Here is a 25355-nt window from a genome sequence, read left to right as displayed (position 1 = left end):
CACACCCCAAGTCACCCACTGAACCCCCCCCACCCGATCACCACCTCCATGATGACATTATCTGCTGCACTGTATATATATATATATATATATATATATATATATATTTAGATTTATCCTATTTATCCTTTATTCTCTATCTATCCTTTATTTATCCCTCATCCTTTATATTTATCATTATTATTATTATTATTATTGTTGCTGGGTTGTTCTTTGTTTTTTATTTTTGTTGTTGTTTGTTTTGTGCACCAACTACCAAGACAAATTCCTTGTACTGTCCTTAAAACTGTACATGGCCATTAAAAACATTTCTGATTCTGATGTTGATTTAGCCTCTATAGCTAACCTGTAACCATGGTGATTTAGCCTCAACAGCTGTGCGTGCGCTTTGTTTACCTGCTGAATCTCACCAATATGGTGACTTCTGGGTTAATGACGCACTGTCAAAACCCTCTATAAGTGGCAGATAGCAGTCCCAACAGGATTTCAAATTTCTTTGATTTTGTGACCAATTTCTATTTAATTTGGGGAAATTTTGGAAAATAATTTGAGGAAAATTTAAGGATTTTGGAAAAATTGAGTGTACTTGCAACAATTTGAAATTCAAAATGACTGTCATCATATGATAAAGCCAATGAAAAACTGTGAGCCCTTGAAAAAAATGTGCAGCTTCATTGAATTTGTGTATTTGGATAAACTAAGATATCGACAACTGAATTTGTCGGTGATTTACACAACGAGTCCTGTTTTAGCTGTTTTGTTTTGTTTCTACTTTCTTCTGCTGGCCGAATTTAGAGCTTTAAAGGGCCAGATTTGACCCCTGGGCCTTAAGTTTGACAAATGTAATCTAGAGACTCCAGTCAACATAACCACTGCACCACCGTGCAAGTATTTAGGAAACAGGTGTGATAGATCAGCTTTGAATCAATAATCAAACAACACAGAGACTCACAACATTCTGTTCAGATTAAATCATTCATTTAAAAATATACATTTTGTATGTAAATTTGGAAAGAAACATACAAAAATGTGGCACAATATGTGTATATGTACTTCTACTATTTTCAACAGTACCATGTGTTTAATTTTAAGAGCTGAATAAACAGCCAAAATATGTTATCTCTGAAAGTCATAATTATGAAAAAGAAAGTCATAATTTTGAGAAGGAAAGTCATAATTTTGAGAAAGAAAGTCATAATATGAGAAAAATGTTTTTATATAAAGTTGCACAGAAATATGACAGAATCATTTTACAACAGAGACATATTTATGTACTTCTACTATTATCTACACTATGTACCATGTGTTGAATTCTATGAACTGAATAAACAGCCTAAAATGTGTGTTTGAATTAACTGTTATTCAAAGTGTAATAGAGAATGGAAACAGTCAGTGTCAGTAGTCAGTTTGTATCTCATAATTATGACTTTGCTAACTCTAATGATGACTTTAGTGGTGGAAACAGGCTGCAATAGGTTCTACATATTCAGTGAGTCAGTGTTCAATAAATGTTATTTATCTATTCAAATATTTAATTGTAACACATTTTGATTGAACTAAATAAAGCTGATAATAAAATAAAATACATTTCGACTGATGCGCGCTCCCGTTTTTCGCGTTCTTGTTCGCTCCTGACCTGACATCCGCTTCCGGTGTGTCACGTGACTAGCTGTGCTGTCATTCTATGTTATTGAGCAGCTGTTAGCACGCAGTGAGCAACGTTAGCCCAAAGCTTTCTGTCCTCTTTACTGCACAATGGCAACTCTGGTGGCCAACAGGGCGATGGATGTGAACGGACTGGCGGCCGCAGCGAGGACCCACACCCAGGCTGTGACCAGGAATTACATCTCACAGCCCCGCCTCAGTACGTACTTCAACATCCATACTCACTGTTTCATGGCTATAGGGATGGTCCGAGTGCACAGAGGTTGTGTTTGTCTTTAAATAGCTTGTAATGACATGAAACGTGTGCCAATACACTTGGTTTTAAGCTAGCGGACAGAGGACACGTCCTATCTGCTCAGAAGATAAAACAACCATCTGCATCTGTGATGGAGGTGTTTATAATGTGCAGATTATTATAGTCTGTGTGTGTTTATCAGCTGTTCGGGCCTAATGCCTTAAATTTTCTACGCTGCTAAGCTAACATGCTAACTCGTTTCGGGAACAATCCGCTCTGTGTTGGTAGGAATATCAGCTCTTTTAAAATGAAACATGTTGATATAAAGATGTAAAGGCTGTGTGTGGTCGGTATATCCGTGAGCTTGTGTTTGTATTACAAAATACACACACTGTGCGAGCTTTAACAGGGTGTTAGCCTAGCTAGCCCCGCAGTCAGCTGACCGAACAGTCATGTGACTTTACTCTAAACGTCTGTCACACGGTAACAAAGTGGAAGCTCAGGTTTTTCTGGACTGGTTCAGCACCTGTGTTTATGTCACATATTTACGTTTTTATAGATTTGATAAAATTTAGAGTGATTAACTACCGGGAGCTGTGACAGATGGACACGGTCACATGACGTGGGGATGATCACATGATTGAAACCTGTGTTGAAACTTGCTCCCGTCGTTTTTAATACAGTCTAAATATAAATACCAACTATTATTAGTGTCCTATTAATCACCTTTAAAAATTCTTGTCTGATAGATCAGGCTCTGGTACAGAAACAGTAAATTTAATTACAGGGGGCGGGGCCACAAACGTGATTCTGATCTGAGGGTCACATGGTCAACATTCATGTCAGGATTTAGAACAGCGTTTTTCAACCTTGGGGTCTTCTGGAAGTTGAATGGGTTTGCCTGAAATGTGATTATAATAATAACACTGACATTTTTAAGTTATTATTCTTTTTCAAATTAAAACAACTCTCAATAATAAACAATGTGGTTGAAACGGACTCTGCTATTGGCTCCTTGGTAAAAGGGACTCATTGATGTTGATGTTTTCTAAATCGGAATTAGTTATTCCAAATTAAGTTATTCAGAATTAAAGTAAGAGTTCTGCCTTGTGTTTACATTGAAAACAGGTTTATTCTGCTTTATTTAATTCATTAGTGAAAATCTGATGCTTCAGGCATTGATGAAGCCTGTTCCGTTTGTCCATGTCCGTGTGTCCATGTGAATGTCCATGATTATTCTTTTGTCCATCCACTCTTTTCAATATATCATGTCTTCTAAGGCTCTTATTAAATAGCCTGGCGGCCATCTTGGATTATGTCATCACCAGCAAGTAAAGCATGCTCACTAGAATTATCTTAAAGCGAAATGAAGTGTTTACAAGAAGGAAGAATTATTTCATTCGGAATTAAAATCAGAATAAACCAACCACTTAATTAAGAATTAAATTTAATTCGGAATTAAATTAGCATTACGAATTAAGTGTTTACATGGTTAGTTTAAAGAGAATTGAACTTTTTCTCTGAATTAAAAAGGACTTAAAGCTTTAATGACCATGTAAACATGGCCATTATAGCCATTGAACTAAATGCATTGTTAAAAAAAAAAAGGGAAAGTGTTCCAGAAAACGTGAACCTTTTTCAGTAATTGTCGCCGTGTTTTTGACAATGTGCATGGAGCCATAAAACATGAAGATCTTCTATTTTTTGGTGGTTTTCTGAAAGCCAACTCTGGACTAAAAGCCTCTGTAAACTAGAGTGACAGGACTTAATGGAGCTGAGAAATGATTTACTCTGTGATCAACATCTTACCATCAGCCTCTGAAAATCACCAGGGTTTTTATTTGTATCAGTGTAAGATGCCATTTCTTTTTCCAACATATTAACACTGTCGTTTCTTTCTGATGATGATGATGATGCAGCAATTTAAGGCAATTATTCCGCGCAGTAATTGTTGGGAGCACTACAGGTGTCTTATTTAAAGTAGCAGAGTAGAATATAAGGCCCCGATAGGACAGATATGAAGAATTTAAAGCAAACATAGGAGGCAACTGGCTTCCCCGGGGGCCACATGCGGCCCTCAATCTAATTTTATGCGGCCCCCAAAGTAAATGTACAAAATAACAGAACAAAGAGAGCAAGAATACATTAAAAAATACAAATACTTACAACAGAAAGACACAAATAATACTCCAAAAATGTAAATAAACATCACAAATACACAATCATTTACAGGACAAATACACAAAAGGACTACAGTTTTCTATTTTGGTGATATAAAAAATTACAAACCAGCTATCCAGAAGTGTTGGCGGCGGGCGGAATCTACTAATACTTTCTTTCTGGCCGCCTTATACTTTTAAACATGTTCATAAATGATTCCTTACCCCTTTAGCACCAACAAATATCTGTAATACTACGTGAATATCTGTAAAAGTCATGTTTTTCTATTAGCTCTGTCTGCTAGCATAGCATCTCTTCTTCACTGCAAGATATCTGCATGCCAACCGACCACTGGGTTACCAGCGCCTTCTGCTGGTCCAAACAAATATCTGACCTAATTACAGTGAAATGACTGTTTGTTTTTTTAAGTCCAATTGTTAAGGCACAAAATACATTTTCAGTTGCACTCTTAAAAATAACTATTATGCAGTTTTGCATTGTTTACTATAGAACCACAATTTAAATTAATAGGCTTCTTCTTCATTTGTATTATTCCTTTATTTATTTCATTCAAGATTTATTTTTAGTTAAATTGCATTGTTTTGAATAGTTTATCAAGGGATTCTTTTGACAATGAAAAATAAAAGGAAAACAGTATAGTTTTTTATAGTTTTTTCCCCCCAAAAAATAAAGGAATATTTTTCAGTCATCATTTTTCTATAGTCCCATTTTGTGAAATAAATTGTGAGAGAATCGTATTGTGAACCCAATATCGTGAATCGAATCGTATCGGGAGTTGAGTGAATCGTTACGTCCCTAATAAATATATATATATATATATATATACATACATACATACAGTTGGGCAAAAAAGTATTTAGTCAGCCACCAATTGTGCAAGTTCTCCCACTTAAAATGATGACAGAGGTCTGTAATTTATATTTATATCATAGGTACACTTCAACTGTGAGAGACAGAATGTGAAAAAAAAATCCAGGAATTCACATTGTAGGATTTTTAAAGAATTTATTTGTAAATTATGGTGGAAAATAAGTATTTGGTCAATAACAAAAATTCAACTCAATACTTTGTAATATAACCTTTGTTGGCAATAACAGAGGTCAAACGATTACTATAGGTCTTTACCAGGTTTGCACACACAGTAGCTGGTATTTTGGCCCATTTCTCCATGCAGATCTTCTCGAGAGCAGTGATGTTTTGGGGCTGTCGCCGAGCAACACGGACTTTCAACTCCCTCCACAGATTTTCTATGGGGTTGAGGTCTGGAGACTGGCTAGGCCACTCCAGGACTTTCAAATGCTTCTTACGGAGCCACTCCTTCATTGCCCGGGCGGTGTGTTTGGGATCATTGTCATGCTGGAAGACCCAGCCACGTTTCATCTTCAAAGCTCTCACTGATGGGAGGAGGTTTTGGCTCAAAATCTCACGATACATGGCCCCATTCATTCTTTCCTTAACACGGATCAGTCGTCCTGTTCCCTTAGCAGAAAAACAGCCCCAAAGCATGATGTTTCCACCCCCATGCTTCACAGTAGGTATGGTGTTCTTGGGATGCAACTCAGTATTCTTCTTCCTCCAAACACGACGAGTTGAGTTTATACCAAAAAGTTCTATTTTGGTTTCATCTGACCACATGACATTCTCCCAATCCTCTGCTGTATCATCCACGTGCTCTCTGGCAAACTTCAGATGGGCCTGAACATGCACTGGCTTAAGCAGGGGGACACGTCTGGCACTGCAGGATTTGATTCCCTGTCGGCGTAGTGTGTTACTGATGGTAACCTTTGTTACTTTGGTCCCAGCTCTCTGCAGGTCATTCACCAGGTCCCCCCGTGTGGTTCTGGGATTTTTGCTCACCGTTCTCATGATCATTTTGACCCCACGGGATGAGATCTTGCGTGGAGCCCCAGATCGAGGGAGATTATCAGTGGTCTTGTATGTCTTCCATTTTGTGATAATTGCTCCCACAGTTGATTTTTTCACACCAAGCTGCTTGCCTATTGTAGATTCACTCTTCCCAGTCTGGTGCAGGTCTACAATTCTTTTCCTGGTGTCCTTCGACAGCTCTTTGGTCTTGGCCATAGTGGAGTTTGGAGTCTGACTGTTTGAGGTTGTGGACAGGTGTGTTTTATACTGATAACCAGTTCAAACAGGTTCCATTAATACAGGTAATGAGTGGAGGACAGAAGAGCTTCTTAAAGAAGAAGTTACAGGTCTGTGAGAGCCAGAGATCTTGTTTGAAGTGACCAAATACTTATTTTCCACCATAATTTACAAATAAATTCTTTAAAATTCCTACATTGTGAATTCCTGGATTTTTTTTTCACATTCTGTCTCTCACAGTTGAAGTGTACCTATGATGAAAATTACAGACCTCTGTCATCATTTTAAGTGGGAGAACTTGCACAATTGGTGGCTGACTAAATACTTTTTTGCCCCACTGTATATTTGTTTTAGCTTATTTGGTTTTAGCTTATTTGGTTTTAAATACTTGTTTTACGAGTTGCTGCTTTCGTTACTTCTCAGAACAGCATAAAAAGCCCAGTTAGGTGGAGTGTGTCCTAACTAGGGCTAAGGGTAAACAATTATTTTTAAAATTATTATTCTGGTGATTATTTTATTGAATATTCGACTATTCAAATGACTAATTACCTCTTACGGCTCCTCTGCTGGCGGACACCGCGGGTACCCGGCTCCGCTGGCGGACACCGAGGGTACCCGGCTCCGCTGGCGGACACCGCGGGTACCAGGCTCCGCTGGCGGACACAGCGGGTACCAGGCTCCGCTGACGGACACCGCGGGTACCAGGCTCCGCTGGCGGACACCGCGGGTACCAGGCTCCGCTGGCGGACACCGCGGGTACCAGGCTCCGCTGGCGGACACCGCGGGTACCAGGCTCCGCTGGCGGACACCGCGGGTACCAGGCTCCGCTGGCGGACACCGCGGGTACCAGGCCCCGCTGCCTCACAGGCCATTGGGTGTAGCCGCCGGAGCAATCCAAAGCTACGTAGTAGGTCCAGAGTTGTCACATCTACCGGACTACAACGGTTTGATTTACTTAAATCTAAGATTGCCTGGCGGTGGTATACTATTTTAGAGTAATTACGCTGCAGGTTCAGAGAAATTATTAGAACTGACTGAGTTATCTGCTGTTTAATATCCTTTGCTAACACTAGCCTCTGCAGCCGTCCGAATATGTCAATATACCGAGGCTGGCAAACTTACCGAGTTCATTTTATTTACAGTCCGGTTTATTGATTATCGGCCCAGGCCTAGCGATAGTAACGTTCCTTACTTCTGTTCTCTGGCGTCACGAGTAACAATGAGATGCCTCCGCTTCAAATGCTCCCACATGGAAGTTGTGCTGGTGTGATACGCCAGCTCCATCATGCAAAGACTGCAATTAACGATACCTTGACGCTTATGGCTGCGTTTAAAGTATTTCCACACCTTTGATGTAAGGGGGCGGGTTGTGTTTTGGTGACATGTAAAGCTTGGGAGGGCAGGCTTCTGAGCCAGAGAGGTGGTTTGAGAATGAGTTTTGTACTCCATGCAGGTTTGTTTTGGCCACTCACGTGCGTAGGCGTGGCGACTTCCGGATTTGACATCGACAATTTTTTAGAATCAAGTAGTCAACGCGTCGCTACAGGCCTAGTCCTAACTCTAAACAAGTCACACTACAGAACTCACTCACACGTGCTGTCCCTTACAGGTGAAAAAGCCAAAAGTGGCACATATTGATGAGCTGTTGTTTATAAATGTGTCTGTGTGGCATTTTGCATCAGCAAATTTAATCGTGAATTGTCTTTCTGGTCAGATTTTAGTTGAATTAAAATAATCGAGATTTATTATAAGAATAAATATTGAGATATGAGTTTTGGTCCATATCGCCCAGTCCTGATGCTCATTTAAGTTAAATGGACCAGAAATATTTTATTCCCATGATTTTATGTTTTGGTATTGATCATTCAACATAAGGCAGGGAATACACTTCTGATTATGGGATTTATTCAGTTCTACATATTTATTAACTCACTCAGTGCCATTAAGGAGATAACTCGTCAAAATACCCCCAGCCCGTGAGCCAGATAGCAAAATAATAGATCACATGTAGGAGGTAGCAATGCACCTTTGGATGAGAGATCAACCATGCTCAGCAGAGCTAAGAGGGAGAGAGGAAAGGAGTTTATGAGACAGAAAATGGCGCTACGTACGATAGTTGACGTTCCCAGCAGCGCACACTCGACCAGAGCACGTGTGGAACTCATGGATAGTGTGGCGATGGTGAGATAAAACCATAAAAAAACGGGGAACGCAGTGACACTCTGGAAGAGGAAGTTACGTGTGTACAGACTGACGGGAGAGAAACTTGGAGGAATGCCAAAGTAAAAAATTCATTCAACTCTGACCCTATAGATAAATAATACTTTTGCCATCAAAAGCCCGGTTTGTGTTATTTTTTTTTTGTTATTTTATATAAGGAAACCATGTTCAGATGTTAGTTGTCACTAAAGCAAAAAAAAAAAATAGGTTGAAAGTCACTGACAGGGTTTTTTAGAAAAAGGCTTTTTTCTCAGCTTTTTGCTCTGAAACAAAAATTTTGTGTAAAACTTGCTCTATTCAACAGCTGATTTATTTTTATGAGATTAGAGGCTTCAATCTTTCAGAATCTGGTGTCAGATTTCAGATAGTCATAGTAGAAAATTTTCTGTGGGTCTTTAAAATCAGTCAAAATGCTCAAAAACGGCTGAAACTGAGGCGGTAGAAAATCTGAGAATGGCTGGAACTGAATGAGTTAATACAGCACTTATTTATCATGGTTGCAATGAATATCCTATGCTATTAATATCATTATATAATTAATATCTGAGTATCTCTTTCCCTTTTTAAGATGCCCTTGGATGGTATTTAAATTTATACTTTGATTTTGTAAATGCAGGAAACAGTCAGGATTATCATGTGACAGGAATCTATTTGAAAGATTAAAAAACACATCTACCAGCTTTGCATTAACAACACTAGTATGTTCAACAAACTGTTTCAACTATTCACAATTCCCTTTTCAGAATTTACACACGCCTACGTTATGTTACACTCCTCTGTTTTGTTTTTTGTTTGCTCCCCTTTCCCTGTTTAGATACTTTACTGGTTATTAAACCTCCTGAAATTTTACTAAACATGATAAATATGGGTAATAATACTTTTAGAGAGTTTAGGAAAACGGGATGGTTAGGCTGAAATCTTTTAAGTTGACGTGGCGAGGACGACGTTAACCACAATGCTAACCCCCAGCTGCCTGTTTAACAGGAAAAATCCCACCTGAATGTGTGATATGATCCCAAAACATTATTTATGAATCCCTTAATTTCCTCCAACCAGAAAATCATCCTCACAGTTTGAATGAAATCCTTCAGAGCGTGTGATTGTAGATGTTTCTGCTGTGACGTGTCACCAGATAAACTGATCACCAGTTCAGCTAATACACCATCAGCTGAACTTGTCTTTATACCAGAGCCGTGTCACATTTGAATGCAGAACCAACACATTAAAAACACACAGATGAGGCTCTGCATAAATTTACAGTCACATGATGACGTGATTTCTAGAGTGTAACACATAATGAAAGAACAGGATTCTGGGAAAATTAGACTTATTTGTCTGTCACACCTTCTAGACGTTCAGTCACCTGCTTTTTGGTAAATAATAGTGTTTAAATGTGTAATATTGTCCCAAAACTTGCATGCGAGGTGATTCCATGTTAAATAGTTGGGTTGCGTTTTCTATTTCAGAACATGAATTCAGTTGTTTTGGGTTCGTTTCTTGCGAGGATGTCATATCGGAGGCCCTTCTAAATGTAATGCTAAAGCTTAGATCTTTTATATTTGCTTGAAAGTGTTTTGTTGTAAAAAGCAGAAGTGACTAAAGTACTAGTCTTCAGTACTCAAGTAAAACTTTAGACAGTTGAATAAAAAATGACTCTGGTAAAAGTATTGAAGTTGCTCCCTTACTTGAGTAAAAGTTAAAAAAAAGTATATGCTACTAAGTGTACTTAAATAAAAAGTAAAACAAATGTCCCTTCAATAATAAGACTAAGATAATAATAATAAGATGGGTTTTTAAACCAGCAAATTCCATATTATATTTTTTAAGAACTTGTAGAAAACTGGTAGATGGAAAAAAATTTAATCTGTTAACCTTGAACTCCTGGAGAATTTAGCACTCAATATAGATAAAATGTGTAAATAAAAATAAAAGGTGCAAATGCTCAATTTACCCCAGAGCAGCTTTGAGTTTAACATTTTTAAAAACTTGAAAATATTAACCATAAAACTAAGAAAACTACCAACATTTTGAGTCTTTTTACGCTGTGGCGTCATATTCAGTAAGGAGTAAAAGTAAGAAGTCAAAAAAATCAATACTCAAGTAAAGTACAGATACCAGAAAAAACTACTTAAGTACAGTAACAAAGTATTTGTTCTTGGTTACTTGTCACCTCTGCTAAAAAGGTTTGGGGATCACTGGTCTGTGAGATGGAAATGTGTTCTCGACCCTTTGGATTGACAGAGCTCTGAGCAGTAAAATGCTACTCTAGATTCAGAGCAAAGAAACAAAGATTCCTCATCAGACCAAGTCTTTTCTTTCTACATCTTTTGTCTCTGACATGTCAGAAGTGACAGAAGCTAGTAGGCCATTCAATGACTGCTCTTTGTTTTAGGGATGCATTCTGTCATTTAGTGCAGGGACAAGACAAAAGGCAGAGCCCTCTAATTCTGTGATGAGATTTGTTTTATTATTCCTCATATTCATGCATTCTGCCTCATAGTGATGATCAGTGTGGCAGGGTACAGTGCACTGTCCAACTCATTCTAACGTACATTTATTTATACATCAGATAAACACTCCCCATTCTCTCTATCAAAGAACATTTGAACATAAGCAGAGATCTCTTTGTTTCACTGTGTGAACAAAAGCCTTCAGCACTCTTTCTTTTTCATTTCTACTTCCACATCACTGAGACATTTTAGAGAAGTCTAACATTAATAGAGCTTCACATTTTCCGTTTCAAAATTTCCCAGTTCTCCTTCCAGGGTTTACCCATTACTGCATCACATTACACGTTTCATCATCTTTCCCAGTTTAAATGACTTCCACATACCCGTTACAAAAAATGTTTTTCTAAGCTTCTACATGACCTACATGGCAAATTTTTGTTCAGATTGAAGTAGGACCCTTAGTGGTTACAGATGATGTGACATTTTGGAAATAAATGATACTGAGTGACAATAAATCATGTTTTAAATACAGAAATCTGTAGTCCGGCCAAAAAACCTAGAGATTTACATCAAGTATAAAGCCAATTGTCATTAGCGAAGGCTATAAAAGCAGAAACAATTGAACTAATGTATGGACATCAACTGCAGCAAGTTTGGTGATAATAATAAACATTAGGTCAAAGATGCACATGTTTTTGTTCAAAAAAGTTCAGGCTGAAGCTCACTTAGCCACAACTGTGCCAAATTTTCCATAAGCTTGTAAACAAGTGTGTAACTGTAATATGTCAATCAAATTGATTCCAATCATTGTTAGTCTTATGTTTGACCACTAGGTGTTTCAATTTCGCTTGAAATAAACACATTTTTTTTAAATCCAGGTTTCTGCTGTGTCATGCGTAATGCCATTTTTTGTTCCACTCTTTGATACTGTTACGCATGGCTGTTATTCAGCAATGCTTTGAACAATCAGAATGATTGACAGTGTTGGAAAGCTCACAGCCTGTAGAAATCGGTGATATTAGGGTGTACTCACACTGGCAACTGGGGCCATTCCAAGCTCACAGCAGGAATCCCCCCCTCCCTGTCCCTTTTCTGACACGGTAGAACGGACGTGATCACCAGCTCAACTTGGTTCCCACAGAGAAATGCATCATCACGTTAATTTATGACACGTATGGCGTTATGTCACCATAAAGCAACTCTGGGTTTGTTGTTGACAGTACATTCTGTTAATTTCATATTTTCTGTTGCGTAGGGTAACTATAAGTCAAGATTTACCCAGACACATCCTCTTTTCACGGACTGGGTTTCCCAGGGCCCCTGAACGCATCACGTTAATTTAAATGACCGTAACTCTGCTCATATTTGTTCTATCGGAGAAATTCCACCAGTTTATGAAAGATAATAAGTTGCTCTTTACAGCCAGTGTCGGTACATTGTGATAATTTTACTCACACGTAACGGAAACATTAAAGATGCCGCTTTGTTTTGACGAAATCGACACAAGGAACAGAGAGAACCAAGTGAGTGAGAAAGAAAGAGATTAAAACAGACCAAATAACGGTGGATTTATTAAAAATGAAAGACTCTCTGATGATAAAAACCACCATGAATGGAGGTTCAAATGGATTTGAAAACAAAGGAGGAAACTGAGCCTATAAAGGTAAGATAAGTTTAATTTCTGGATCAATAAATGTCGTTCTGATTTTGTGGAGCTAGTCTTTGTGTACATTAATATAAGTGTAAATAGATGCTTTTAATGTGTGAGACAATTTAGGACAGAGTATTTGTGTGTTTGTTTAAACTCTGTATGTGTCTGTGTCCATCTGAGCATATTTATCTCCATCACTTTCAGTTTTCCTTTTGATGAACATGACATTATGTAACTCTTCTTTTATTTCTTCTTCTTTAAGTCCATGCAGAGTGGCCACGCCCCTCCCTGGACATTAAAACCATGAGCTGATCCTAGTTTCCATCATCAGGTTTAGACCCATCACTTCTACAGACAACAGACAGAATGGGATGCACTTATTTATTGAAATGTATATTAAATGATTATTTAATTTTCTGTAATTTTATTTTTGTTTTTAATTGTTTCAATAATTTAGAGACTTAAGGAACAGATTGTTATAATGCATAATAAAGGTGATTTACTTGAGTCATCACTAATTTCAGAATGTTTTTAAGTCTTTGTATAAAAATACTTTAACAGGACAACAATGATGTGCAGAGCTGCAGTAATGTTGGCTTCATACAATAATAATAATAATAATAACCACTGCACACACCACCAGAGAAGCTTCCAGTGAATAATTTACAAATAAAAAAAAAGTTCACTGATGACATTGAGATCTCAATGTCACCATCAGTGAACTTTTTTTTTTTTTTTTTTTTTTTTTTTTTTTAAATTATTCACTGGAAGCTTAGATATTGTGTGACAAAGATATCAAAGTTTGTTGTTTTGAGAAGAGTCATATTTATGATTAAAAGTTATGATTGTATTATATTCTAAAGTTTATAATTATCTGGCTCGTCTTCCTTTCTTTCTGTTCACAGCATAACCTTATATTTAGTTCTACAAAATGTGTTTACAGCTAATTTTACTGATTATTGTTACACATCATCCTGTATGTCTATTATATACAGTATAAATGTGTAGATTTAACTGTTGGAGAAATAATTTCATTAAATACAAAGCAAACGACATGCAAACAGAAAAACAAAGGTAGAAATAGTTTATTTAAATTATGAAATTAGTGAGTTGTTAAAGTGCTGAGGTGCAGCGGAGGGTCTTCTTCTGCAGAGACGTGATGATGAGGGGTCCGAGTAAAACCCATAATTCCATGGTAATTTTGAGGGTATAAACATACATATAAACACATTACTGGTACATTAACCCATATAAACCAAAAAATATAGAAATGGGACATTTTACGGCTGAAATGTGTAACATATTACTGGTATTTTGAGAACAGGACACATGTAGATTTCTGAGCAATTCATTATAGTTGTGCAGGACTAACAGGAACTCCACATACTGATAATTGGTATTATCACATGTGCACTAACACGACACGACCTAAGAAGAGAAATAAAATAAGATTAAAAATAAATAAATAGTTGCTACAATTTACAGTCTTGTTCCAGGTTCTGCTGTCATAATATTCCCATCCTTGTACTTCCAGTGTTTAAATGTTTTGTTTTTAAGGTTCATGTTACATTTTGCAAAAGGTTGCACTTTATTTCTGGCTTATTGATTTTTGTTTGGAAAATTATTACCCTTTCTTTCAGACATTTCATTTATTTGGGCTTGTATTGGTGATGTTCTGTTTTTGGTTACATTTAGATGAATAAATTAATACACTACACTTTGCTCCCCAAGACACTGTGTTTGTTTTCATTCTACAGAGTTTGTGAGTATGTGTCCCAGAACACTGAAACACCATATATATATATATATTTATATTTATATTATTTATACATTAGCAGCAGTACAATGTCCAATTTCCATTTTTTTCTGGGTTATATAATAGCCAACCACATGTGTCCTGTCCACAAAATACCAGTAATATGGTACACATTTGCAGTAGTAAAATGTCCATTTCCATATTTTCTGGTTTATATGGGTTAATATACCAGTAATATGTGTTTATATGTATATTTATACCCTCGGAAATACCCGGACCTGATGATGAGCTGCTACACTCCGTTACTGTCCCGCTGTCGGCTGAACAAAGAGAAGTCCTGACGGTCATGTTATCCTCTTCCTCCATGAGTTCTCTGTGGTGTTGTTCATATATATCAGGAAACGCCAACTCTGAACTTTTCATCAGCTAACGAGCACTTCTGACACCGCTATCATTGCGGAATGCGGATGTTTATGTGCCGTAAAGCGTCGCGCGGTACCAACGTCATCGCATTTTGCGCGCGGGTCGAGTTGTGCGTGCGCATGCGCGGCCAACCGTGCCAGTCTGGCACACTGTTTGGACCACCTCTTCCAGCAGGACCATCGGTCCGTTAACCCCCCTGTGGTGCAGTTCACACCGACGCAGGCCAGACAATGGTGTCAGGGCCAAAATTGTTAGTTAATGTTTATTAACATATTTACTCATAGACCTTATTCTTTTTAAGGCTTTAAGTTGAGACTTTTCATTTCTGCTGTCTCATGTTTTCTGCCCTCTTCTCAAGGTCAGCTTCCCAAAACACATCTTATCCCTCAGACACAGAGGCATCACACACTGACATGCCTACACACACTCACATAGTCACACATACACACCCAATACACATCCATTCATACACACAAACACCATACACGCACACACCTCCAACACTCACGACAATCAGGAGATACCAGAGAACTGGTTGTTTTGACCCAAAGAAGAAACTGTCTCTTTTCACCCTCTTCTATCACCTCCACCCTGTCCTCTTTATCTCCTGGGGGGAGGAGGGAGGGGGACTCAGGGGGAATATACGTGAGGAGTTAGAACTGTGCCACTCGATCATCGGACGTCCGCCCGGGCGGTCACTAATTTTGTCCATCTTTGTACTCTTTTTTACTTAGTTTTATAATAAACCTTTTTTATAAAATCATCAATGCCTCGCCTGGACTCCATCACTCAACCAGAGCAATAAATCATGTCTCCAAATGAGGTCAACCGCAAATTTGCCGTGACAATGGCCCCCCATGGTTTCACACATGCACAGAGCTGGTTAGGAACGGCCCTGGTTGCCAGTGTGAGTACACCCTTAAACGCTAAGGGGGTGGGCTTTGGCCCTGGCCTATCAGATCTGGATAAAAGAGGGACCGGCCATGCGCTCATTGGGCGTATTTCTTGACTGTGAAATGACTGGTTATTTATAATGATGGTCTCTAGTTGTGTTTCCATTAAAACTGGTAATGGAAACACCCACATTATTTGAAAAACAAACCTCAATATCGCAAAAACGTTTTTACTCTTTAATAAGGAGGAATTTCAGATGTTTCAATATTGAAATGTGTCGCAAAAGCACCACGTAAACACTTTTTCCGCAAATACGCATCACAGGATGTGACGTCGCTGGTCACATGACCACTTCTCTCCGAGTAAACATGACGCGGTACGTGTAGACAGAAATGGAGGCCGGGACATTTCTCAGCATTAGACTTAAAAAATGATTACTGCCACATTAGTAATACGGAGTGTTATAAGGAGGTTTGGTGCGTCCGTCTTCCTGTGCCGAAGTCTCAAGGGATGAGATCTCATGGGAGTTGCGAGGCTCCAGGTCAAAACAACGTGCAATGGAAAGACGTTCAAAGCACAATTATACTTTGTCAAAATTTAGAAATATCGCTTTTAGTTTGCAAAAATTCTGTAATGGAAACCCAGCTTTTATCTGATGACACAATTTAGATTTATCAAAATACAGAGTTTTATGCACATTAGAGCAACTTTTGATAATAAACAACAAAGGTAAGACACCATTTGTCATCACTGTGTATTTTCTGATTTTTGTGGCATTGTTTTGGCACGTAACATACCCGACCTGTATATCAGTGGATTCAGCTCAGCCTGTAGTTTCATGTAGTCACTTATTATAGAGATCTGTGTTTATTATGTGACTCACAACAGTGGAAAAAGGCAGAGTTGTTGACTTTTCCCTTTTTGAACATAATGTCCTGGTGTGTGTGCTGTGGTCTTTGATTCTGAATGTGGGTTAGCTACAGTTATAACTTCTATAGTTTCTTAGGATTACAAAGAGTTATAGAATGTTTTATTTCATTCATTTTTTAAAACATTTAGACCCGTGAGAATCATGGAAGCTGCCCCCACCGGTGGGTTCACTGGGGTTGAAGAGGTTAATAGTCAACTGCTGTTACTTGTTAAACATTTTATATACATTAGATGACTGACGCAAACTAGACGGTTCTGCTGAAATCATGTGAGATTACGCTAGCTATGTCCTTCAGCCTCCCATTTCACGGGACAAATCTGATGGAAATGTGTGATGCACAATAGTATCGCACAGTTATCGGTTTTTAAATTCAGTATCAGTATCGTCCTTTCCACTGATATATAGAGCCGATTAATATATTGGTCGAACAACACAACACCTCTCACAGGAAGTTGTGTAATTTACGATCTAAAAGTACAAATATTCTCTGAATTCACTTATTTACAAACGCTTTGATTCTTTCCTCCTATGTAGCTGTGACAGAGTGTGAAGAATAACATTTTTGTAGGCTTGGGCGATATCCAAATTTTGATGGTATACAGTATTACCGTGACTAATTAAAAAATATGATGTAAGGCTCGGGGTGCGTTCACACCAAACATGTGTGCGTGCGCACATACGGAGCCGAGTGACAGCGGAGAGGACTGAGCGTCACTTTTACGGTTTAAATGATCAACTTGCGGAGTTACTAAAGGATGAGTACACTTCTACAATTAGAATCTTCTCTCCGCTGCATTCTTAAACTCAAACCGAACCTGAACCTCTCTTACGGTATGTTTTCTGAACAGTCTTAGTGAATTTTTTCTCAATATAGACTAGTGACAAATGTTTGGACTTTGTCTTATGTTATTGGAGATTTTATGGTGTTTTATAGACATGAATATACGTATCACTGTAGATCAGAGGTGCCCAATCCTGGTCCTCTATGGCCCCTATCCAGCATGTTTTAGATCAGCGGTCTGCAACCTTTATTCTGAAAGGAGCCAATGTGCCTCATCTCACCGTGATTAAAGTCCTTCCGGAGCCGAAAAAAAATACCTTCTCATTGAAGACTATACAGTGTATAAAATTCTATGCAGTTAAATCGAATAATGTTATGTAAAGAAGATTTTTTTTTGGCAATGAATTTGAAGAGCTACAAAAAATTACTTCAACACATGCTAATTGCTCATTTCTTGCCACATATCAAGCATGCATATTAAACAATTAAAATCTTTATTTTCTTTCAGAATAGTCTTTTAGTTGGTTTAGTTACCAGGGATTTAAAACAAAGTTAACCACAGGCGCAATAAGGAAAGTTAATGGTCTGTAGATGTTGCAGGAGTTGAAGTAGGAAGGTGGCTGAGTTATTGCACAATGTGATTTATTTTTAGATTGACGAATTATTGTCTCAATTTCATTTGGTGTCAATGTCATTCATTTTTTAAAGCTATAGGGAGCCATTGCAAAGAGTCAAGGAGCCACATGGGGCTCCAGAGCCGCAGGGTGCAGACCCCTGTTTTAGATGTTTCCCTCTTCCAACACACCTAATTGAAATGACCAGGATCGTTGTCAGGCTTCTGCAGAGCTTGATGATGAGTTCATCATTTGAATCAGGTGTGTTGGAAAGGGGAAACATCTAAAACATGCTGGATAGGGGCTCTTGAGGATCAGGATTGGGGACCCCTGCTGTAGATATTGTCCCGATCAGCTGCTGCTGCCGTCAGCTCCTCCCAGCCCCAAGCTCACACAGAGGGTGATCTCTGCTGACTGCCACTCTGAGCGAACCATCACTCTACACTTCCAGACCATAGAATTATTTCACCTTGAATAAGCTTCTCTTGGTTTAAACGCATCTGTGCTCACACTCTCTCTGACACGTGCGTGTGGTGGACCCTGTGCAGTCACGGGAAAAAGTGCATTGCATTTATTAATTTTATGACGGTATTGAAATTGATACCGTTGCTAATTTTATGACCCTGCGGTATACAGTGTTACCGCCCAAACCTAATAGTTTAATTCCACTACAGGAACTAGATGAGTTCTGCAGTAAGATGTGGGAAGGAAAGAAAATATCCGTATTGAAATAGCTTATTGACCAAATGAGTTGTAAAATATCAGAGTTTGGCAAAAAATCGAGTATTGTGTATCCCAGAGGAATATTTATGAAACCTTTAATTTGATCTGGTTGCTCACTTGGGAACTATTGTGATTGTTGGTGAATGTCACACATGCATGTTTATTAACAGATGGCTGCACAGTATGACCATGCTGTAACACCTTTGACCTTTTCTCTCATAAGGACAGCACATGTGAGTAGGGCTGCAGTTAATGACACTTTTACTAATCAAATAATCAAGGTTTAATCAGTTAATATATAGGGAAATCACTACGGATCAACCCAAATGAAAATGCTTGGCTGAAACATTGGAATAAATTATGCTAATTATTAGTTCCATTGCATTTATGGCTCTTCTAACCACTCAAACATTGCAATTGTATAAATTCATATGAATGCTTCAAAGAATAAATAAATCAAAACATCCTGTTTTGGTGAATAAAAGGCGCTTTTGTGCCATTATCAGTTGTACATTTTCAATGCATCACTAGAAGTCACATGTTTAGCAGTTTTTATGTAGATTTTGGTTATGTCACTGTTGTAAACACAGCTACATGCTCTTTGCTCTTCAAAGACAGTAGCAACCGATCACTGAAAAATCCTACTACAACAGTGACACTAAGAGTGCTTTCGCACATATAGGACCATGTGACCATGTGAACAGTATAAGGCAAGGCAAGGCAAATCTATTTGTATAGCGAATTTCATACACAAGGCAGCTCAATGTGCTTTACATGATAAAACATTCAATTGTTTAAAATCAATAACAACAGTTAAAATCATCAGTAAAATCAATTCAGATCATCAACATGACCATAAATCTCTCTGTCATACACAGTAGAGAAAAAAGTTCCTTTAACTTTGATTTAAAAATGTTCACATTAGATACTGACTTCAGCTCTGCTGCAGTTTGTTCCACTTCTTTGCAGCATAACAACTAAACACAGCATCACCATGTTTACTGTGAGCTCTGGGCTCCACTATCTGACCTGTGTCCATAGATCTCAGAGACCTGCTGGGTTCATACCTGACTAACATCTCACTGATGTATTCTGGACCAAACCCATTCACACATTTATAACCAGCAGCAGAACTTTACAGTCTATTCTGAGGCTGACTGGGAGCCAGTGTAAAGACTTTAAAACTGGACTAATGTGGGAGTAATGAGGAAGAGAGACAAGTAAAATAAATGAATGATGTGGGAGTATTATGGAAGGGAGTGTGGAAATGTGTGTTTGTGTGTGTGCTGACAAAGTGGCTCTGAGGATGGATGGATGGCTAGATGGATGAATGGATATTTGTGTGTGTGTGCTGCCTGATGGAGCGATGAGTGGCGCCGCGATGACAGTGTGTGTCTGAATTTAAAGCAATTTAAGCATAAATACATAAAGCTCGCCGATGACACGCAACACATAGGGCGGTCGGGGGGCATTTTAAAAAAAATGATGCTATATAGTGGCTTTTTGTGTATTATATTAGTGTAATTGTGGCTTTTCTGTCTACTTTGTAGCACTTTTCTTAGCGTGATGTATTTTCTCATCTAGTTTTTGTTTGCATGATGCATCTACAAGTTCAAATCTGGTATCCATGGTAATGATGACAAAGAATTGAGTATCATCATCAGTTTACCTCTTTCCACTGTAAAATGTACCAACTTATAGTATAGCAGTAGTATGGGTGCTTGGTCTCTTAATAGTCCTCTGTAGAATACTGTTCATAATATATCTAACATATACCCTTCCATTTGTGATTTTTGTAACCCAGTACCCTGTATGCAGGACTTTTAATTCATGATGATATTGATCATGAATGTTTTAAAAAAAAAAACAAAAAAACAACAAAAACACATAGAGAAGAATTAAAAACCCCTTAAAAATCAACTTTTTTCAAATTTGGTCTGTAAATTATTCTTACCAGTGACTCTTTTCTTTGTTGAAACTTTCTTAAAGATAATGTTTATCAAATTTAGTTGAATTCAGTAATGTTGTGAATGTTAAGATTTACTATATTATTAGGGAAATGTTTAGAGAGAGTGATTGTTTTCCTTCAGTTGCAGTCACCAGATATTAGTTTGGACCAGCAGCGGGCGCTGGTAACCCAGTGTTTGGTTGGGATGCAGCTATTCTGCGCAGTGAAGAAGACATGCTATGCTAGCAGACAGAGCTAATAGAAAAACCTGACTTTTACAGATGTTCACGTAATATTACAAATATTATTTTGTTGCTAAAGAGGTAAAGAATCATTTATGAACATAAAGAGTAGAAGGCGGCCAGAAAGAGAGTAGTAGGTGATTCCACCCACCGCCTACGTTTCTGGACATCCTTGGTGGATTACCGGTACATGAATTGTATAATTATATAGATGTATTGAATATCAATGATTAGTGTGTGTGTATATATATATATATATATATATATATGTAAATAGGTGTGTTATAAGATTATAAATATAGTATTAGATATTACAAGGGGTAGAATCATATATAAGTATATACTTCTTTTCAAACATTTATAGGCTTCACGAGCAGGATTTTGTTCCATTGTTCTCTGCTTTGTTTGATTTTTTTTTTCTTTTTTTCCTTTCTTTTGATCATTATTATCATAATTTTTTAATTGTGAGATACACTGCTGTTGTGTTCATGTTCGAATCAATAAATTAATTTAATATAATTGATTCTGGCACACTCACTGAATCTCTTTAACATGCATCCAAATGGACAAACTTACAGTAAATGTATTTATGTTTTTGACCCATATTTAAATCTGTGCTTTTATTCAGATAAGGCGTGTTTTGCTAAAGGTAATGATCAACTTGTCCTGTTGACTGGTTAGTCTTTACCACGTCTGCTGTTTCTAATGGGTTCTCTTGTTGAGCTGCAGCTGCTTTGACTGAGTTGTGATGAAATGCTAACACTACAGTGAACACACCACACACTGCTGTGTGTAAAGATCCCACACTTTTACTCGCTGTCTTTTTCTCCTCAGTATTCTTTGATGGTTTCTCTACGGCTCCATGTTTGTACAGGTAACCAAGGCAACGCTTCAATAGCAGCAGTAAGGAAGGTTAGCACAGAGCGCTCAACAGTGATTAAACATCCACTCAGATAACTGGAACCATTTTATAAACTGGTTTAATCGGTTTATAATCAGTAAATCAGTTATCCCTGTGTGTAAGTGAACTGTGGGGGGAGGAGCCTAGACAGACTTTACGACATAGTCTCTCTTTTTATGCTACTGCTTTAGAAGCTGGTGGAAGAGATTACCGTAGTATTTTTATTTCATAATAAGCCTTAAACTGAAGCTGTATCAACATAAATATGAATTTATTTTATTTCACGTGGTAGAAAATCTAAATACTTTTATCTCAACGTCCAACGCACTTTGGGCTCAAAAAATTCTGAAATGTTATCCTCGATTATCCAATATTCACATTGTAAATGTTTAATTTGATCTGATGAGTACTTTATGAGATATGGATAATATAGTGAGGGGGGGATGTCATTGTTCCATGTTCATCTTCCAATATATCAGGAAGTCCATCACATAGGAAAGGTAAATGTGGTATAGTAATAAGCTCCACCTACTCTCTCAGAATAATTATGGACATTTCATTGAACTGGTTTCTGATGCGTATCTGATGCAGCATTTAATACTGTTATGAAAAGGATGATGGCGATATAAAATAATGTACAATATTTTGAAGAAAAAACACATCCCAAAAAAGAGAAAATGTAGAACATGAGAAATGTGTTCATAATAAATGTTTTTTTCTGATGCCATGTTTTTTAAAAATATTTTTTATGTTACTAGTGAAAAACTAATAAATAATAACACACATGACCTCTTGTAAAGGATTTTCAATATTGAAGAGTTGTTAAATAACTGATAATTGGAGTCCAAAAATAAAAATGAAAGAAAAATAGTTTCATATTCCAATAAAGAGTAATATTTATACTATAAAATAAAACAGATCAGATTTTTTTCTTACATTCCCACATGCAGTTATGGACCAATGAAAATAGTAAAAATAATAGTATATTTTATCATATTTCCAGAGCGTGTGAGTCTAGAACCAACACACATCTGTGACTAATCATTAGTGATGTGAACAGTCTATGTTCATAGCTCTAAGCTGATCACATTACAGGGAGCTGAGACATATGCTAAGTAGTTTACTGAAGACCCAAACATGTTCCAGACCCAAACACACACTGACTATTTAGAGGAGCTGACATGTCCACCAGATAGGATGTATAGCAGATCTATTTCTATATTCTGAGAGAGTGGGTGGAGCTTATTACTATACCATATTTACCTTTATATGTGATGGAGTTACAGACATATTGGAAGATGAATTTTTTTGTGACCGAGGTGCGTGGGCCATTTGGTGAACTGACATGGAATGACCCATATATCGATACATCACCCAGCTCTAATATCATGCCAACTTTTTCTCTACAGTCACAGATGACAGTGATTTGTTTTCCCTAGTTTTAGGTGTGGCTTACATTACTAATATCAGATACACCTAAAGAAGACATCATAGAGTGTAGAACATTACTAGAACACATTAAAGCTGATTTTCTGGAATAGTTTCCAGAGTTCTTCCCTCTCTCGTCAACAGTACAAAGCTTTAGTAAATCTTTCTGAAACCACATTGACATCAGCGATGCTGGCGACTGAACACAGATGTTCTTCAGTATTGGGAAAAGTTTCCGAGGAAGTAGAGCTTCTGATTTTATGTTCCAAAATTTCCCTAATTCTGTTTCAGTTCATCCATTACTGTGTCATCTCTGTGTTAGCGTACACATTTCCTTTTCCTTTTGGTTAGTTTTAATAATACATCCACTGTGTAGGATCATTAGCTGGAACTGCACAGCAGGATTATCCCAATCCTGGGTTTGGACCCAACTTGAATGTTTAAAATGGTAAATAGATTGATTTATATAGTGTCTCGTAACGATTGAGGGAGCAACAATATCAGCTGACTTACATATATATAGTTTATATATATATATATATATATATATATAGTGTTTTAGAGAAAAACAATGATTGAATTGTTGTTTTCTTATTTTACATACTGTAAATTACCAGTTTCCTTTCAGTGGTTTTATGTGTCTTCTGCAGTAGATTTGAACTCTGCTCTCAGTTCACTGAGGCTCTGGGAATCCCTTGAAGTACAGACTATAGATCATTGTATAGCTGCAAAGCACAGCAACCTTTACTTTGTAGCGCTCATTTATTGTTCCACTGACGCTGCGCCCCAATCTACCCCCCCCCCCACCGTCTTTCAGCGTGGAAATTGAATTGTGTTGGAATGCTCTGTGCCTCTTTTCTCTGGCACTTGAATGGGCTCTTTAGTATTTCACACCAAGGTGTCCTTCAGGGTGCGAGGTCAGGCTACCAAAACAACTTCTAGTGGCGGATTAGGACCAATTAACATCTTTGTGTACAAAGGGCCGTGGCAGCTGAACAGGCTGCGGGGTGACCCACACTGAAGCGGGGGGACCGCCGCACTTGAGCTGAAGCAGCAGAAGGGGAGGAGAAAGTTTTGCGAACCTAATGGGAAATGTTGCTACTTCACACCTCGTCAACGTATAGCCCTTTGAGCAGTCGTTACCTTGTCCAATAACACACAACAGTTGGCTTTTTCTACACATCACCTTTTATCCATGCCAGCGTTTCCTTGAACTCACTTTTTTTCTGTTTCCATAAGAATAGTCCAGAATGTGAAGCCCAGGGTTAGAACCTGACACTGAACCTACAGAAACACCACAACCTTCAGACTTCACATAAACAACTCTTATCAAAACTTCATCTTATCTCTTATATACGTCTTTGGAGGAGTGGTTGCTGGTTTAAACCTGCAGTGGGGCCCTTGAGCTCGACCCTTAACCCTCGCTGCTTCCCTGTGGCTGCTCCTCAGAGAAATGGTTCAAAGCATAAAAATCATGTGTGTTTATTAAGGGCGACCGTGGCTCAGGTGGTAGTGGGTCGTCTTCTGATCGAGAGGTTGGGGGTTCGATCCCAGTACCTGACTATGTGTCGAAGTGTCCTTGGGCAAGACACTGAACCCTAAGTTGCTCCCAGTGGTCGACTAGTGCCTTGCATGGCAGTCCTGTCCCACTGGTGTGTGAATGTGAGAGTGATTGGGTGAATGAGCTGATATGTAAAGAGCTTTGGGACTGCTTCAGTGTGGTTATAAAGCGCTATATAAATCAAGTCCCAATTTTTTTACGCTTATTCATGTGTGTGTGTCATATGTGTGGTGTTTAGTCGAAGGCATCAACCAATATAATTGATCGACAACATTTTTCTTTTTATTCAACGCATTGTTTTAATATTCAATTCTATTTATTTTGACCTCAGTAAAAATCCCATAGAAATGTGTGGTATGATCCCAAAGCATAATTTCATAATTATAATAACCTCTAACAAGAAAATCACCTTCACATTTAGCAAGAAATCCTCATAATAATCTGAACCGACACTAAAAACACAGTGGTCTGCAACCTTTCACCAGGTGAAAAGGAGCCTTTTTGCCTCTTCTCACCTGGGTTGAAGTCCTTCTGGAGCCAAAAAAATAAAAATCTTCTTAATGTTTTTTTTTAGTTGATGTATTTGTAGGGCTACAAAAAATAACTTGAACTAGATAACACATGATTATGTCTGTTAACACGTACTAA

At 37.9% G+C, this 25355-nt stretch overlaps 1 protein-coding gene across 1 annotated transcript in view; it reads left to right on the top strand.

Moving 5' to 3' along the window:
• The first annotated feature begins 1641 nt into the window (after positions 1 to 1641).
• atp6v1ba (ATPase, H+ transporting, lysosomal, V1 subunit B, member a) overlaps positions 1642 to 25355 on the top strand; it is a 49680-nt gene continuing 25966 nt past the window's right edge. The window contains 1 exon segment of the mRNA XM_028469265.1: positions 1642 to 1864. Coding sequence (XP_028325066.1) covers positions 1756 to 1864 — 109 coding nt within the window. The 5' untranslated portion in view covers positions 1642 to 1755.

This window comes from Gouania willdenowi, chromosome 15 (assembly GCF_900634775.1).
Source record: "Gouania willdenowi chromosome 15, fGouWil2.1, whole genome shotgun sequence".
NCBI lineage: Eukaryota > Metazoa > Chordata > Actinopteri > Blenniiformes > Gobiesocidae > Gouania > Gouania willdenowi.
The sequence above is the reverse complement of the archived record's forward strand: the minus strand, read 5'-3'. Positions and strand labels throughout refer to the sequence as shown.